Source organism: Prionailurus bengalensis, chromosome A1 (assembly GCF_016509475.1).
Source record: "Prionailurus bengalensis isolate Pbe53 chromosome A1, Fcat_Pben_1.1_paternal_pri, whole genome shotgun sequence".
In the NCBI taxonomy this organism is placed as follows: domain Eukaryota; kingdom Metazoa; phylum Chordata; class Mammalia; order Carnivora; family Felidae; genus Prionailurus; species Prionailurus bengalensis.
In genome coordinates, this window is record NC_057343.1 from 47,987,774 (window position 1) to 48,005,783 (window position 18,010).

At 42.5% G+C, this 18,010-nt stretch overlaps 1 protein-coding gene across 1 annotated transcript; it reads right to left on the reverse strand.

The window, feature by feature from the left end:
* Positions 1-1,519: 1,519 nt before the first annotated feature.
* On the reverse strand, positions 1,520-2,086 carry LOC122478692 (40S ribosomal protein S4, X isoform-like; the record flags this gene model as incomplete). Its single annotated transcript, XM_043572258.1, has 1 exon — positions 1,520-2,086. A coding segment is annotated over one exon (549 nt), but the record flags the coding sequence as incomplete, so codon positions are not given.
* Between the last annotated feature and the right edge of the window lie 15,924 nt (positions 2,087-18,010).

Here is an 18,010-nt window from a genome sequence, read left to right on the forward strand (position 1 = left end):
ATGTCTTTCTTTGCTTCCTTCCTGCCTTCCTTCCTTCCTTCCTCTCTCTCCCTTTTTTCCTCTCCCTCTTCTTTCTTTCTTTCTTTCTTGCTTGCTTGCTTGCTTGCTTTCTCTCCCTCTGTCTCTGTCTCTCTAATTTTAAGATAATTTCTGACTCCCTGGGCCTTATTTGTTTTTGGTGTGTCCTCAGGAGCAATACAAAAGACATATCATTCTTCTTTTATATAAAAACCCCTCAAATATTTGATGAGTGCTATCCTAGCTACCTGGACTAATTCAAATGTAACCCTTATTTTTCAGTTACTTCTTCTATCAAAATGGTTTCTAAATCATTCTCCATCTTGGCTATTTTACCTGGAAGTGCTCCAGGGTGTTAACAATGACCTTAAAATACAGATATCAGAAAAAAACCACAACTCTCCTGATTTATAGTATTCATTCCAGAGAACAGGATATGTCTGTACCACTCATTTGGCTCATTATGTACTGTAGTATTTACAAGTTTTTTGGCTACAGAAGAGGGAGGGGATATTTCTGGTGCCTTTGCAATTTTGCTTGTAAACTCCATGATTAGCCTCTGGAAAACAGCAACTCGGATCTGCAAATCTCTGCGTCCTTTAAAGAGGCTCCCCGCATCTAATAGGCATTCAATACTTTGATTTTGAAAAACTCATCTCAAGTGACGAACTTTGCTGCATCTACTGTTCTCTTCTCAGCTCCTATATTATTTGATCTCTTGGCAGTATTGACACCGTTGACCAATTTTTTCCCGCTGGAAACTCTTCCTTTGGTTTCCATGACAGTGCACTCTGCCGATTTTCTACTTAACTCTCTCCACTTCTCAATCTACTTTGTAATTTCTTTTCAACATTGGGTTTCTTCAGGGCTCTTTCTAATGTCTTATCCCCTTCTCCTTCCATCTCATCCTCACTATCTCTTCCCTACTCTGCTGTCCATCTTTTCAAGCACAGATTATTATAATAATCTCCTGCAATCAGAGTTTTAGAATTTTGTGAATACTTAAAAATGGTTCAGCTTTCCTTTCCTACAAAGAAAGACTGTGGGAAGAAGACAATTGAAGAGATTTGAGAGCTATTTAGGAAGTGGAATTGAATGAGCCTAGCGATGTGCTGGATTCTGTGGTGGGGAAGGGAAAGGAAGGGAGGGGCAATAGGTAACCAAGCAGTGCGGGGAGGAAGAGTGTGGGGCGTCCGTTGCACGCTCTATTTCCCATCAAAGCACTTCTGTGTTCATTGTAATCACCTGTCTGCAGGCACATGCCCTGCAGTGGACCTGCCCTGCTGGTTCTGGGAAGGCAGGGATTCCAAGTATCCGCTGTGCTTGTGGTTGTACCCCCCTACCATGCACAGCACACATTGTGATGCGTTTTTATTTTTTAGTATTATTTTAATCACGCTCTATTATGTTTAATTAAGTATGAAGACTTCCATCGCTTCTCGGCCTTTTGGCTAAGATCACGTATAGTAAGTATGAAGACTTCCAATCACATCACCTGGAAACCATTTTACCCAACACTCTATTTGGCTGCCAGTCTCTTGTCTCTCTGCTTAGCAATGGTGAGGCAGGTACCCTTTCTGCAGGGAAGAGAAATCCATGGTTTGTTGCCTTTGCCAATAGCAAAAATGGTAGAGAGCCGAGTAGCAAAGCTGTTGCCATTGGCATTTTTCATGTGAACTACACCAAAAGAACCAGTTTGTCTCTCTCTGTCGGTGATGACATAAATTCTTTCCATGTTAGCACCTCTGGTCACTACACACAGATTACCAGTATCAAACTTGATGAAATCAGTAATCTTTCCAGCCTCCAAATTAATCTGAGTGGTGCCATTCACCTTGATGAGGGGATCAGAATAGTGGGTGGTATAAGCATCATGGGGCACCAGATGAGAGATTCCTTTCATTCCCACAAAGATCTTTCTCATTTTGCACAACTTATAAGTGGCCTCCTTAGGTGTAATCTGATGAACAGCAAAGCAACCCTTGGTGTCACAGATCAAGCAGAAATTGTCCCCAGTCTTGTTAATGCCAATGATGTCCATAAAACCAGCAGAGGAGGTTATATCAGTTCAGACCTTGCCATCATTTTTATTTTTAAGTTTATTTATTTATTTTGAGAGAGAGAGAGAGGAAGCATGAATCGGGGAGGGACAGAGAGAGAGCGAGAGAGGGAGAAAGAGAATCCCAAGCAGGCTCTGCACTGTCAGTGCAGATGCAGGGCTCGATCCCATGAACCTTGAGATCATGACCCGAGCCCAAGTTGGATGCTTAACTAATGAGCCACCCAGGTGCTCTGAGACCTTGCCATCAATCTTAATAAAACACTATATACAGATCTTGTTTACTTCATCTCCTGTTAGGCCATACTTAAGTCTTTTCCTTAAGAAAATGATGAGAGGGAGACATTCTCTCCATTTATGGTGACCAGTAGATGGACAAGAGGCAAACACACCAGTCAGTTTGTCCAGCAGTTAATGCTTTGGAGCGGCTACATGCGTCAGGGACCGTGAACTGTAGCTATGCTAGGCACCAAAAGAGGACTGCCTCCTTTTGGCATGAGAAAAGAGAGCTAAAAATATCTTTTCAGAAAAAGGTTTGGTAGGGACAGTTGAAGATCGTTCAGGGAAGAATGTGGTATCATACCTTACTGCATACGATTGGAGTTATACAGCAGAAGAAAGAAAAGGCAAAAGATGGAACTTTATAATGTACTGTGGGGTGCCTGGGTGGCTCAGTTGGTTAAGTGTTCCACTTTGGCTCAGGTCATAATCTCATGGTTCGTAGGTTTGAGTCCTGCGTGGGGCTCTTTGCTGACAGCTCAGAGCCTGAAGTCTGCTTCAGATTCTGTCTCCCCCTCTCTCTGCCCCTCCCCCACTTGCACTCTGTCTCCCTCAAAAATAAATGAACATTAAAAAAAATTTTTTTTAATGTACTGTGACATTAACATCAGAAAAATGACACAATATGTTGGACCCAATCAGTGAAGTAATATTTACTGAGCATCTACTGGGGACAGGCCTCTGTGTTAAGGCCTTTGGGTAATCATATAGGGTTTGCTCAATAAGGACTTGATAAGGGGAGGCCTGGTTTATGCCTGTTGTCCCAGCTGAATTATTAAAAGTTCTCTCTTGTGGTCTAACATTCTAACATGTTCTTATCTGGACAGTATATTAACTGATCACACTACCCCTGATAGATATGACTAATTCCAATTCAAATCAACAAAAGAGATAGTTCTTGATATTGGGTTAGATGCGGGTCAGAGAGTCAGCAGCCACACCTGGTGGAGGGAGGATTTAGGGCTGTCATGAGGAAATTCACCCAAGAAAATTACTGGGAGAAAGAAAGAAACAAATCTAAAACTCTAAATAGAGTCAAGAAATCTCTAAAAGGAAGATCTGGTGGCTGATTTTGACAGGAGTCTAAAAGGGAATCTTTTTCAAGATGTTGCCATCCCTTCTTGGTTTGAAATTTCCACTGTAAGAGTTATCCACTGGGTTTCTACAAAAAAAAAAAGCAGTGGGGAAGGGGTAGAATCTTGTCTTCAGAAGGTCAACTATTAAAAAAAAAAAGAGACCTCCCCTCCATTCTTGGAAAGCCTTTCCTCCTTTGCCGGTGAGCAACAGTTGGAACAATTGGAGACTGCTTGGTTGTCACCTGGGCAGGGGACTGGGAAAACAAGAAGGCATAGATCCTGAGGAAGCTTGGAAGAAACTGACAATTGCCCAGACCCAGTGGGGGCCTTGAAAGGAGAGATGCGTCCTGTCCTGCTGTCCTGTCCTGTCTACCTGGAAGATCTGAGACATTGTCACTGAAGGGAGGTGGCCATGAGAGAGAAACCAGAATGAAATCAAGTGTAATGATGTGGAGGACTTGTTTTCTCCATGAGAATTCAAGGGGCTGGCCCTCTTGATAAAAATCAAGATAGCCACACACTGTGATGAACAGGGTGGGGGTCTGTGCCTCTGGGGAACAGAGGAGTGCTGGACTGATATGGGGAGAGGGAAAGAGCTTTACTGGATGTTGTGAGTGGGAAGTCAAGGGGGAGAGAGAGAGGTGTCTTAAGAGGATTTTTAGGATCATTTACTGTGTATGGTTTGTAAAAACACTTTTCCTGATCTATGAGAGTTGCATAGGCATTACCAGCTTCACCCAATAGTGTGGACTCTGGCAAGGGTCTGGGGACCTCCATGTATGCCAAGCCATAGCTGTATGGGTGTTTTTGACAGAATAAATATTGTAGATGTGATGAATAAAGTACAAGCAATCAAAAGCATTACTGAAGTCACAGTGGCTTCTTGTTATATATAGCCTCCCGTCAATAGAAAATAGAAGAGAGATTTTTGTGTGGGAGTGTAAGCAAGAGTCTTGAAAGGTTTCAGAAGGAGACAGGTGACAAACACCAGTCTAGGGACATCCTCAATTCTTTATTAATGCCCCTGTGTCTTCACTGCTTTATTCCTTAGCATATAGTGTCGAACTTTCCTATAGAAATGGCATGTGGTTTTTGCCCTTAATAAGAACCTGGGGGCTATTTCTGACACAGAAATTGATGTCTTCCATGAGTTTTCTCTTGGAGGATGAGATAAGAAAGAGGCAGATACATGCTTAAAGCATGTCTTGGATGTTTTCTTTGACAGTGTTAAAAATGCAGACGGGCAAAAGAAAACAGACTTATCTCTGAATGGACTGTTTATTTCTGTGGTGATTAACTCACAGTGTTGTGTTCTTGCACAAAATCCTTGCGTTCCCCCTCATCGCGGTCCTGTCCCGTCTGCTCTGGTTCAGCCACACTAGCTGTGGTACGCACGTACTACCATGGCCACACTTCCTGCTCGCGGTTAGCATTGAAGGATTGTAGTGTTGTGTACAATGTGCATGTGTATTTCTGTTCCAGCCTCTTTCACTTAACATAGTGAGCGTTAATGTTCCCACATGATTCAGATATTCATTGAAAATTACTGTTTTCCTAGATTCCCATATGTATATTCTATAACTCACTTAACTCTTTTGTGGGCAATTCCTAGGTTTTTACCATTAGAAATAATGCCGTGGTTTCCAGTATTGTGGGAGCATGTTACTTGCCTCTTCCCCCAGTTGTTCTGCTGAGAATGGCAGCCTGATGTTCTCTGGGCCCCACATTCTCGTGCTGTCAGCCGTGTACTCCAGAGCGGCTCTGGACCTGACCATATGGCCTCTGTCTAATCACAGGATTCCCCTGCCCACAGCAATTGGCTCAGCCATTGGCTGGCGATCCAAACTGAGCAACTAGAAGCAGTGAGTGTTTGGCTGAGACTTCTGAGAGACTCACACTTTTTCCTCAAAGGGTTTACAAAGGAGAGTCCAAGAAAGAGATACTGGTGAGACTGTCTTGCCACCCTGGGCAGCCTCACAATGACACCCATGAGGAAAGCAGGGTGGAGCCAGAAGACAAAAACAACAGGAAACAAAACAAACAACAAACAAAACCTGAGTTTTGACAAGGATTTAAACTCTGACTTCAGCCTGTTCTGCACCTGAACTTTTCATTTGTTGAACCAGTAAATCCTGCAGCTACACCCCCTCCCCCATACACACACACACACACACACACACACACACACACCCCACACCCCTTATTTTTAAATCTGATTGCATTGAGAGCTTGGGCTCTGTTGTAACTTTTTTGTTCACATGTCATTGACTTCACAGCATATTGTGTCCTTTAGATAATAAGAGCTAACAGGTACCCAGGGTTCACCTTGTGTCAGGCAACATGTTAAAGACTTTACATTCATTATCATAGTTAGGCCCAATAAGTCATTGGAAGTAGCAACTCTTATAATCTTCATTTTACACATTGGACGTTGAGGCTTAAGGAAAAGACCGGAACAAAACGTCAGTGTAGAGTCACAGGTCAGCAAGCGGCAGGACCCAGATTCTATCCTAAGCCTGCCTTTCTGTTTCTCCTCATTTCCTTTCTCCTCATTTCACAATCTGCCTTTCTGTTTCTCCTCATTTCCTTTATTTATTCCCTAAGAACAGAATGAATTTTGTTTGAAATCAGAGAGACTGGAGCAAGTCAAGTCCCTTTAAAAGGCAGTGTGGTTAAGGGTTTTTGTCTTGGAGCAAGATACAAGAAACTAAAGGACTGGATTTTAGAAGGAGCATGAAGAAGGAGAAGGGTCTGGGTGGGGGGGGGGATGGGTTAAATGGGTGGCAGGCATTAAGGAGGACACTTTAGGGGTGAGCACTTGGGTGTCATATGTAAAAGATGAATCACTGGGTTCTATTCCTGAAGCCAAGACTACACTGTATGTTAACTAACTTAAATTTAAATTAAAACAAAAAGGAGAAGGGTCTGAGAAAAGCCTCATAGGTGGGACTGGCAGTGATTGTGTGCACGTGAGTGTGTGTGTGTGTGTGTGTGTGTGTGTATGCGATGGAACCATGTTAGGATTCTTTCCTATCACAGAGTCTCGGATTCAAAGAAGTCTAGTCTATGCAGAGTGAGAACTCGTGTGGAAACATGAGTGAGGAGATTGGATCAGATTTTGAATCCTACTTTATTTATTTATTTTTTAAAAATGTTTATTTAGTTTTGAAAGAGAGAGAGCAAGCATGCAAGCGAGGGAGGGGCAGAGAGAGGGAGACAGAGGATCTGAAGCAGGCTCTGCACTGACAGCATTTAGCCTGAGGCGGGGCTCGAACTCACGAACGGTGAGATCATGACCTGGGCCAAAGTTGGACGCTTAACCGACTGAGCCACCCAGGCGGCCCCAAATCCTAGTTTAAGAAGTCTAATTGTGATATTATGTACAATAGAGAGCCCTCAGTTCCTCCAGAAGGCGTGGTGGACTATGTCCTTGGTGGCCTGCAATGAACCGTACATCCTAGTTAGTATTCATGCCCTGTGTACTTCCCTCCACATTGATTTAAGCTTGACCATTTAACGAGCCTTGGCCACTATGACATCAGCAGACATAATGCAAGAAGAAGCTAAAGAAGCTTTTGCACATTTGGGTTTATTCTCTTAGAAGGCTCTTTCTTAGAATCCAGCTGCCACCTGTGAAAAAGCTCAAGCAGCCACAGAGAAAAGTCCATGGAGGAGAAGTGAGGTCACCTGGCTGACGGCTCTAGCTGTCCTCACCTTTTGGCATCCACTACCCCTTGATAACCATTTGAAATGAGGCCATTTCAGTGTCCCCATCATCCTGGTGTCCTAGTCACCACAACATAAGGCAGAAGAATCACCCAGCAGCCAGCCCTTAGAATGGTGAAAAAGAAGAAATTGTTGTTTTGAGCCACTAAGTTTGAGGCAATTTGTGATGCAATAATAGATCATCGAAAGGGTTGGAAATGGTCTTCCTGCTTCCCACCCTCCCATTCTACCTTCTGGCAAATATAATGGGCTCTTTGGGCAATGCAAAGACACAGAGAAGAAAGCCTCATGATCCCCATCCTGATTCTTGCACCTCTGCCCCTCCCCTGCATGTTTTTGAGTTTCAGACATTTATTTACAGCTGCCTATCAATATTTCCCAAGCAGAATTCCTTTTCTTGGACTTCAAAACTCCCCTCCTTCTCCTTTCTCCGTTTTGGTTATTGATATTGTCCTGTACGCAGCTGGACAGGTTAGAAATCTCAGATTCATTTGATTCTCCCTTCTCTCTCCTCCCCATGTTGAACAGCTCCTACTGCTCACTCATGGTAGCATGGCTGCCAGCCTGTCCTGGCTGCACTGGAGAGGGCTGCTGGATGCCAGGAGATCTAATACAGCTGTAGCAGAAGGCCTAGCCCGGGGAGTGTTACAACTACAACACTGATCTGTTCTTAAAAAAAAAAAAAAAAAATGGAGTGGCTAGGACTCTAGCCAAGATGGAAAAATCCTTCTTCTGGCAGTTGTACCTCCAGAGAGAATGAGTATCGGTTTCTGTCCCCTCTCCCCACCTCCAGTGTCAGTGGGATGAAGGATCAGTGGCAGTCGGGGCAGGTTAGATACAAAGGAGACTGCACTCCCTTATAATTTTAGAAGACTTATCCTGGCATCCTCCTTTGTGCAAAACTTGGACCACTTGCACACATTTGACAAAAAGTGTTTTTAAAAAATCCAAAACATATTTAATTAATATGGAGTTGAATCAACTGCGCTACATTTAGAGTGTGTTATGTTATAACGAGAATGAAGTACCCTGGCACATTTTTAGCCAAGCAATCTGGTTACATTGCCATCTTCTTGGTATACAATAATATCCCAGATATTAGAAGCCACATATAATTCTTGGTTTCCTTTTTCCATATTCCAAAGACAACTCATTCTTCCTATTCAGCACTAAATGAGGAGTGAAGAGACTTGGTCTCAGAGCTGCTGCTGGTCTGTATGGTGCCGTAGTGCATGTTAGAAGAAAGGGTCTTCTGTGAGTGGCGGCGGGTATGGACAGATGGTGTCCCTTCTTCTGGATGGGGCTACTCCTGCCCCAAAGCATAGAGCTTGGCCGAGAGGGTACAGGCTGGATTCTAGTCTCCACCTGGCTCTGTGGTCATAGGACTTTGCACAATGCACAGAGGATACACCTGTTCTTATCCCTCTCCTAGGACTCTGGTGTAGCACTACCATCAGCAAGTTGTGTGACCTCATGTTTCTGGATCTGGGTTTCCTCAGTGTGGATAGAGCACTGCATCTGGGGCGTGGATACCTGGGTTGGAGTCTTAACTCCTCTTTTTAGTCACAACATGACCTTGACCCAGTCCTTGATCTCAGTGGGCCCTAACTTTCTGGTTTGGAAAGTGGAGGAGGAATTAGAGAGTTTCCAAGAATCTCCTTCTGAATTAAAAAAAAAAACTCAGATACTAACATGTTTCAGAAAGGCAGGCAAGTATTCAAGATCTTCAAGTTTCATGACAGGACTTGATTTTAATAGTCTGCTGCCATCTTCTTCCCCTTATGGCAACTCAGTCAATTAGTCGATTTCTCTGCATTTTAGTTTTGCTCTATTTGTCAAATGGAGATAATAAGAGATGCCTTGGAGGGATTCAAGGAGGATAAACCAATTAATGGCCATAAAGTCCTAGTGGCCGTGTGCCTGCTAAGTGGTCATGATTCTAAACAGATCTTTATAGTTCCTTGGCTGCTCACAGCCTGAGCGTCAGACAGCACCATTTATAACACGATGTTCTTTTTTTATCAAAACAGACCCACTGAGACATTGAGAGGAAGCATGTCGAAGCAAAGGCCAGCATACTGACTATGATGGGGGTGGAGGATGGTAGGAGGTGTGAGTTGAGGGAGGAAGAAATCTGTGAATGGAAGGAATTGCTGTTGCAGTTGAGATTTTTTTGGGGACCTGGGTATTCCTGGGAGGTTTCTCTCATGGGTAGGATTAGGTGACAGCGGAAAGGATGGCACCATCATTGGCAGAGGCATATTCTGGCTCTGTATCTGTCGTTGGTGCTCTTGACTTTGGATTCCACATTCTCCTTATTTATCTTGGTTACGTGGGATGGGGACGACAAGGACGCAGCTGTAAGGAAGGTAGAATCCACTTCCTTAAGAGTTCATCTTGCTATGGCACTGAAGATCCTAGCCAGCCAATATGGTATTTCACTTTTTAAATTTTTTTTTTTAACGTTTTTATTTATTTTTGAGACAGAGAGAGACAGAGCATGAACGGGGGAGGGGCAGAGAGAGAGGGAGACACAGAATCAGAAGCAGGCTCCAGGCTCTGAGCCATCAGCCCAGAGCCCGACGTGGGGCTCGAACTCACGGACCGCGAGATCGTGACCTGGCTGAAGTCGGACGCTTAACCGACTGCGCCACCCAGGCGCCCCGGTATTTCACTTTTTGATCTAAGTTATGTTCTGGACAGGTTGACACTTCAGAAACTAGAAAGCATATTTCAGAATAGAACATAAACATGAGCCATTGTCTATGTCTCCATTTTAATTCTTCCTGAAATCTTTTTCAGTTGAAATTCATTTCTTCTTCCTAACATTTCCATATTGCTTTTTGGACTGGACTGCCATATACTATAGGTATTTATGTAACTCCTTGAGAGTAAAGAACATATTATTTACCTGTGAGTTTTTATAGTGTCAAGAGTGCCACTTTCAACTTAGAACATCTGTAATCGCTACTTATTAAGCTCAGTGTGGTATGTTATATGAAAAAGGAACATGGAAGAATTAAATGACAAAATTTTAGAATTTCAAGATTTAAAAATTTTCTGGATTTATCAATCAGGTAAATCCCATCATTTTTGCGCCCCCCCCCCCTTTAATATTCTCTGTGAGACTAGAATTTTCCTTTTGATGAAATAACACAGGATTGGCTTATTTGGTAATCTAATCATGTCACATTGAAAAGCAGGGGGCAGTGATCAAAATATGAGATGAAATTAATTTTGTTGGGGGCAAACAATGGGGCGGTATATCTAGAATGGAAGAGGATAGATAACATGGCAAAGTAGCAAAGGAAAAGAGGAAAAGCAAAGATCTCTCTAAGTTGGCCTTTGAGCAGATTTTATTTTATTTACATAACCTCTCACTCATATGGGTCCTCTCTGTGAGTCCCTTGATATGGAACAACGGAAGCCCTTGGTTGCCCTATGTCACCAAGAACATTACATGAAGTAAACACTGATTCTGTCTTATGATTTGGTTGAACTTTGGATAATGATGTATGTTGTCAGCAGATTCTCTGCTATAATTCTTACCACATAATTTGCTAAGGAATAATTACCTTTGTACTCAATGTATCTAGAAAGCAGAGGTATAAGGTTATATTTTCATGCTCTTCGTGCGCAAAAGAAAAGTGTACTGACCCCTAAGTCATATGTTTTCACCTTAAGTGGGAAAACATATGGAATCAAAGAATGAAAATGTTTTAGATATGCCTTTGCATCAAGAAGTTATCTGGTTCTGGGTGCCTGGGTGGCTCAGTCAGTTAAGCACCTGACTCTTGATTTTGGCTCAGGTCATGATGTCACAGTACATGAGATTGAGCCCCAGCTCGGGCTCTGCACTTGTTAGCAAAGCTTGAGATTCTCTCTCTCTCTCTTTCTCTCTCTACTCCTCCCTTGCTTAAGCATTTTGTCCCTCCCTTCTCTCATTTTACAAACGAGGGTACTGAGACTCAGAGAGCTTAAATGATATGTCCAAGGTAGGAAGCTTAGGATCAGAACACAGGTTTCTGACTCTGAGCTGTGGATATTATTGCTATTTTTACCCCCTGTGTTGATATTGTCTGGCTTGAATTCATAGAAGTGATTATTTTTGTTCGATCTTTTATTTTGCTTCATTCAGTGTTATCATATACAGTTCAACGTATTGCCTTCTGTGTGTGGCTGGTTACAGGATTTTCCCTTCTCTGGCGCTGGAGTCCTCATAGTAAAGATCTTAGGCTCCTCCTACCCCAGAGCCTATATGACCATTCCTAGAGGCTTAACTTAATATATTTAGAAGCCAGCAAAGGATTTCTTAGAATGATTGAATCCATACTATGTAATGCAAACCATTTATTGTTACTATTATATCAGTAAGGAATGCTTTATGCTGCAAGTATGCTGACTAAGTGGCTAGAGATGCTTAATTATCTCACACACAAGTGGGTGAGCAGAGGTTCAACAATGTCTTCAGAGTCTAAGAATCTAACTTTCTTCTCCACTATCCTCAACGTATTGGCATGCTTTCTTGTCATCTCAACATTGCTGAATTGTTTCTAGGCATCACATTTTTATGGCAGCAACAAGCGGAATGCGTCAGTACTGGTGATCTTTTTTCCTTTTTTTCAAAGAAAATAAATGTTTCTTAGAAGCCTGTCCACCCCTGACCTGTAGACATCCTGCTTCTCATTGGGCAGAACTGTGTCATATGTTCACTCTTGTTTGAAAAGGGGCTGGGAAAGAGTTACATAGGGTTTTTGTTTTTGTTTTCTGTTTTTTGTTTTTGTTTTGTTGTTGTTGTTGTTTACCTCTGTAGTGGGTAAGAGAGGTATTCTAGATATAACTGTTAGTTAGCCAATCTTCAATATAAAATAGCCCAGGAATAAATATATATAACTATAAGTAATATTCTATATCAGCTTCTTTTTCTTAATACATGTTCTTAAAAAGTTTATTTTCTTTTAGTAATCTCTATACCAAATGTGGGGTTCAAACTCACGTCCCTGAGATCAAGAGTCGCAAGCTTTTCCAGCTGAGCCAGCCAGAAGCCCCTCTGAATCAACTTTTAATTCTGCTTCATTTTTTGGTCCATCTGCCCTCATGGGGAAGTCAGAAGCTAGGCTTCTTTGTTGGGTTAGATTCAAGAGAACTTAGTCAGGATGCCATGTATGCTCAAACTGAAGGACATGGAAAATTGAAGTGTCAGCAGGCAGGTTGGGATCAAGATGTGAGTAAAAATAGGTCATTTATTTTTGTAATGTTTATTATTTTTTTAATGTTTATTTATTTATTATTCTTTAATTTGAGGGAAAGAGAATGAGGAAATATCAAGCAAGCTCTGTGCTGTCAGTGCAGAGCCTGACATGGGGCTCGATCTTACAAACTGTGAGATCATGACCTGAGCCAAAATCAAGAGTCAAACACTTAACTGACTGAGCCACCGGGCACCCCCAAGACAGGTCATTTAAAGAAGAGAAAGTAGGGGCATCTGGGTGGCTAAGTTGGTTAACCATGTAACTTCAACTCAGGTCATGATCTCATGGTTCCTGGGTTCGAGCCCCATGTGGGGCTCTGTGCTGACAGCTCAGAGCCTGGAGTCTGTCTTGGATTCTGTGCCTCCCTCTCTCTCTGCCCCTCCCCTGCTCGCACTCTGTCTCTGTCTTTCTCTCAAAAATAAATAAAACACTAAAAAATTTAAAAAAAATAAAGGAGAGAAAGATCAAAGTGGTTAAAGTTATGGGCTCTTGAGCAGATTGTTCTGGGTTTAAGTTCTAGCTCTGTCACTTTCTTTTTTTAAAAAAAAAATTTTTTTAACGTTTATTTATTTTTGAGACAGAGAGAGACAGAGCATGAACGGGGGAGGGTCAGAGAGAGGGAGACAGAATCTGAAACAGGCTCCAGTCTGTCAGCACAGTGCCTGACACGGGGCTTGAACTCACGGACCACGAGATCATGACCTGAGCTGAAGTCGGCCGCCCAACCGACTGTAGCTCTGTCACTTTCTAACTATGTGACTTCGCCAAGTTACGTCCCACCTCCAAGCCTCAGTTTCCTCCTGAGTTTAATGAAGAGAACACTAATACCTTTTTCATTAGGTTGTAGTGAGGAGTTATATCTATAAGTCCCTGAGCACGGTCTGGCTCATAGCAAGCATTCAGTGTCATTACCATCATCATTATCACGGTCATCATTCAAACAACAGGATTGTGAAGAACAGGCATTAGGAATGGGTATATAGAATGAAGAACTCTCAGAGCCTAAGGTATGAGAGGAAGTTAAATGGAAAACCAAAAGAACTAAGTCAGGCAATACATATTCCCTGCAGTGAGGGTGGGCTGCCTCCATTAAAAGGATTCCCTGCTGCAAGATAATATGAATGACTCATACATGGGGGTATAACTCTTATCTCGTGGCTTAGACATATCTCCTTGAAGGTGGCACACCACGTAGGATTCCAGAGTACAGAAATGGGATGGTGGAGGGAAGAAATGCTGGCAATAGAGCCCCAAGGAGCAGGAGTGGGGTGGGAATCTTCTGGTTAGGGGACTTCTGCCAAGAGTGCCACAGGCCTATAAGAACCATTTACTATAGAAGCCATAAAGCATTAGTTTCTCCCTTTGATCTTCTGACCCTGCTTTGACTGATTGATTGATTGATCGTGTGGGAGTGCATGTGTGTTTGTGTGTGTGTGTGTTTGATGAGTCACTGGGGATGCCCGTTTGCAGTGCCTACTTACATAGCAGCAGCACTAGTAGGCTGGGCATTTGGGCTCATTGGAAAGTAGCTGGCTTCACAGACGTGTGTGATGTGTCTAAGTCCATCATCACTGGCTGGCACCTAGGGTGAGGTGGAGATACAAGACAAAGTTTAGGTGGTTCCCACCGTCCTCCGAGGCTGGACAATGTCTAACTACCATACAGATAGGCTGTTTATCTGTCTCAACAACTGCGACGAGTCAGTTACATGGCTTTCCTCCCCTTCCAGAAAAGACCTGATGTATATGATAACTTTCAACAGATACGGTAAACACTATTATCTGTGTTAACTAACTTCATCCACAAAACAACCCTGTGAGACAGTTATAATGATTTACCATGAGTTTTATAAATTAAAAAAACAAAACAAAACTGAGGTCAAGTAACTTATAAAGATCATAAAGGCTGCTAAAAACTTTGGGAAAAAACTTGTTTGGAAAGCAGATGTGGTTGGTTCTAAACCTGTGCTTTATGCTAAGACCCGTTGACTTCAGTAAGGCTAGGAAAACTGGTCTGTGGTTGTTCTTAAATATTGTTTTATTCTAACTTTTGCACAAACAAGTGGAGTTTAATGAAGCATTGATCCAAACCCTGGGCACTAGGACAGAAATAGTAAAGAGAGAAGAGCCCACGTTCTGGGCTTTTCCTGACATGTTTTGGCCAATGATGTGTGCAAGGCTCCTCTTTGCCCTGAAAGTACACACACAGTGAAATGCCTGGGAGCTGGGGTTTTGCCCTACAGTTTCTGGGGTGGCAGATTTTAGGAGTGTAGCCTTGATGGAGAGAGTTGAAGTAAGGGAAGTTGTTGAGGAAAAGATTATAAAGATTGAGCTGGGTCTTATGAGGGATGAAAGGAAGATGATCAGGCAGGAAATTCCTAGCATGAGCAAAGATATGGAAGTAGAAAAAAAAAATATGGGGCTTAAACATAAGCAATTCATTTGGACTGGGATGTAGGGTATATGAGGAGGAACATTTGGAAGTGGGAGATAGATCAATGAAGACTTTAAATGCCAGTCCAAGGAGTATAAATTCTACTCAGTAGGCAATGGGGGACCTATTAAATAAGATCTAAGTAAAAATTTGGGCTCCGGAGAAAGGACAACTTTTTTTTTTTTTTTTTGAGAGAGACAGAGAGAGAGAGAGAGAGAGACAGAGAGAGAGCATGAGCAGGGGAGGGGCAGAGAGGGAGGGGGCAGAGGATCTGAAGCAGGCTCTGCGCTGACAGCAGCAAGCCCGATGTGGGGCTTGAATTCACCAACCGTGAGATCATGACCTGAGCCGAAGTCTGATGCTCAACCCACTAAGCCACCCAGGCGCCCTGAAAGGGCAGCTTTTATTTCACTTCGACCTCTGTATAAACTCAACCTGGGCTATCACAGTCACTGTCAGACTTGTGACTGCAGATTGCAGGCTGTGGCAGCCAATGCCAGCCCTCACTATGGAGAAGTTCCTGACCACCGCCACATGTCTGGGGGGGAGACCGAGGCAAAGAATCATTAGGTAGATGGTAAATGAGTGGAACTGGGGTTTTTGTTTTCAGGTTCTCGGATCAGTTTGTTCATTTAACAAGTCTTTTTGAGCATCTTTTTAGGTACAGCAGATACAGTCATTGTTTAGGAAAAATGGTCATGCCCAAACATAGTCTACTGCATAGCTTGCTGGCTCAATCTTCAAATTCTTGGATCTGACCCTTTTATATTGTTCCTGTGGAGTGCTTCGATCTGAGATGCCATTATGTCTTGCCCAACTCCATTTGTAGCCTCTTAACCGAGCCTCATGGCTTTTATTCTCAAGATTGTAGACACACACAACAGCCAGGGTGATACCATGACAGCAGAAGTCAGATCCTAAAACCCTTCAGCGGCTCCCATTGCACTTAGATTAAAATCCAAATATCTCTCCGTACTTCACACATCCTTGTATAAACACCCCCTGCCAAGACTTGTGATCTTACCTTTCACCTCTCTCTTGATCACTATGCTCACTGGCCTCTTGCTATTTCTTAAACAGTCATAGTGTATTCCTGCCTCAGGACCTTTACTCTTGCTGGCCACTCTGCTAGGAATGTTCTTCTCCCGGATTCTAGCGTGGCTGCATACCTCCCCCCAACTCCCCTGACCCCATGCGATTCAGATCTCTATTTAAATATCGACTCCTCAGAGAGCCCTTCTCTGGTTAGCTATCTTGTTATCTTTATGGCACCTAGCACTACCTGAAAATCATACTTTTGTTTGTCTATCTGTTTACCGTGTTTATTGCTCGCTAGAATGTATGCTCTGTGAAGAGAGTATTTTGTTTACTTGTTCATTGTGGTATCCTCAGCACCTAGAACAGGGCCTGGCCCACGAACAGGCAGTAAAAAGTACTGAATGCATGATTATTACTGGGACTTCTTCCACAGCTTTGAAGGAAAGTTGTTTTATCCCTAAAAAACTTAACATCTATCTTTATGTTTTCCTCACATATCACAGCTCCAAACTTGCCCCTCTTGTCTCTTGCACCTCCTGAATAAGTGACATCCATTTGGGCATGCTAATGGGCAGTTTGCAAGTAGTGGAGTACATTTCTGATTTTAATTCTCTTGGCTGCTGTGAATAGTTTTTCTCTGGTTGTTAGTAATTAAAACAAACAAGCAGAAAGACTCATATTATTCTAGCTCATTGCCAAATTGGATATTGCTCAACTCAAAATTAAATGTACACACACCCATAAAACTAGCCAAACTGGCTATTACAATTACATAAAGATCCTTGTGTCCATTAGCAATGTTGCCTTTCAAGGGTTTATCCTGTTTGGCATATACATCAAAGTAGCAGTCATAAAGACTTCTACAAAAATTTGGAGCATGTAGATGTGGAAAAAATTTTCAGATTTTTTTTTTTTTAAAAAAGATTTTGTGTCCAGCTAAACTGCAAGGCATAGAGTAAAGAAGTTCGGTGTTTTGTCAAAACTTGGTTCTTTACAACCAACTGTCACAGTCGCCCCAAAAAGGGCAGATATGATTCAGATGTATTCTGCATCTTGGGAATTAGTGTCAGAATACCAGCCCTGATCTCTTTAGTGAATGATTCATTCGCTAACGTGATTAACAATTCTGAGAGCCAGTGATGTCGGCCACTAATGTCAGATGTTTAGAAGCTGCCTAGTTCATGTTCGTTTGTACTTGGCAGGGAGAAGGGGTCCTGAATCTGCTGTTCTGATTTTTAATGTTTTCATTTGAACCAGGAGAATGAGCTTCTTAGGAGTTCTACAGCTGTCCTTTCTCCTCCTCCTCCTCCTCTTTCTCCTCCTCCTTCTTCTTTTTTTTTTTTTTTTTTGAAATGGGTAGTACCTATCCAGGAGAAAAACAAAACAATAACAATTCAGGAGAATTAAGAGTAGAAGAGTGTCAGAGCCTCATCAAGAAAACCTTGCAGATTAAGTTCCTAGAGGTTTGATGACTATGTTGAGTAAAAAATATTCAGCTTCGATTCATTGTTTGACTCAAAGGCCTGGCTCTGTACCTTTTGGAATATAAGGAATTCAGAAAAGTTGGGGCATATGGTCAGATTGGGATTACTGTTATGTGATTATGTGTTTACATGTCTATCTCTAAGGGTTGACCATAAGCACCTCCAAGTTAGAAACTTATTCGTCTTTCTTTCCCATTGTCTGACCTGGGAAGTTGTGTAGTTTAATAATAAGAATGATTATGAGGATGCTGGTAATGGCCAACATTCCTCAGCTCACTGTATGCCAGACACTGTGGTCCTTTGCATACTTGCCTTATTTAATTCTTACAACAACATATTCTGTCCATATTTCGTGAAGAAATTAAGGCTGAGAGGTGTTCATAAATTTGTCCACAGCCACAGAGCTAGTAAAGTGATGAGCCTGGGATGTGAAACCATTTCTGTTCTTTGTCCTAACAAGATGTTAATCTCTACACATTATGGTTTGTTGCCTGACACTGTAGTTAGCCAAGGACCCCCCCTTCTCAACCTGGCCTCCCGATTCCATCAAGAACTAAAATGTGACCAATGGAATCAGACGATACTAATGTCCTGAAACTAATCACGGTTTCACCAACCAGGAAGAGAAGAGAAAACTTCAGTGTG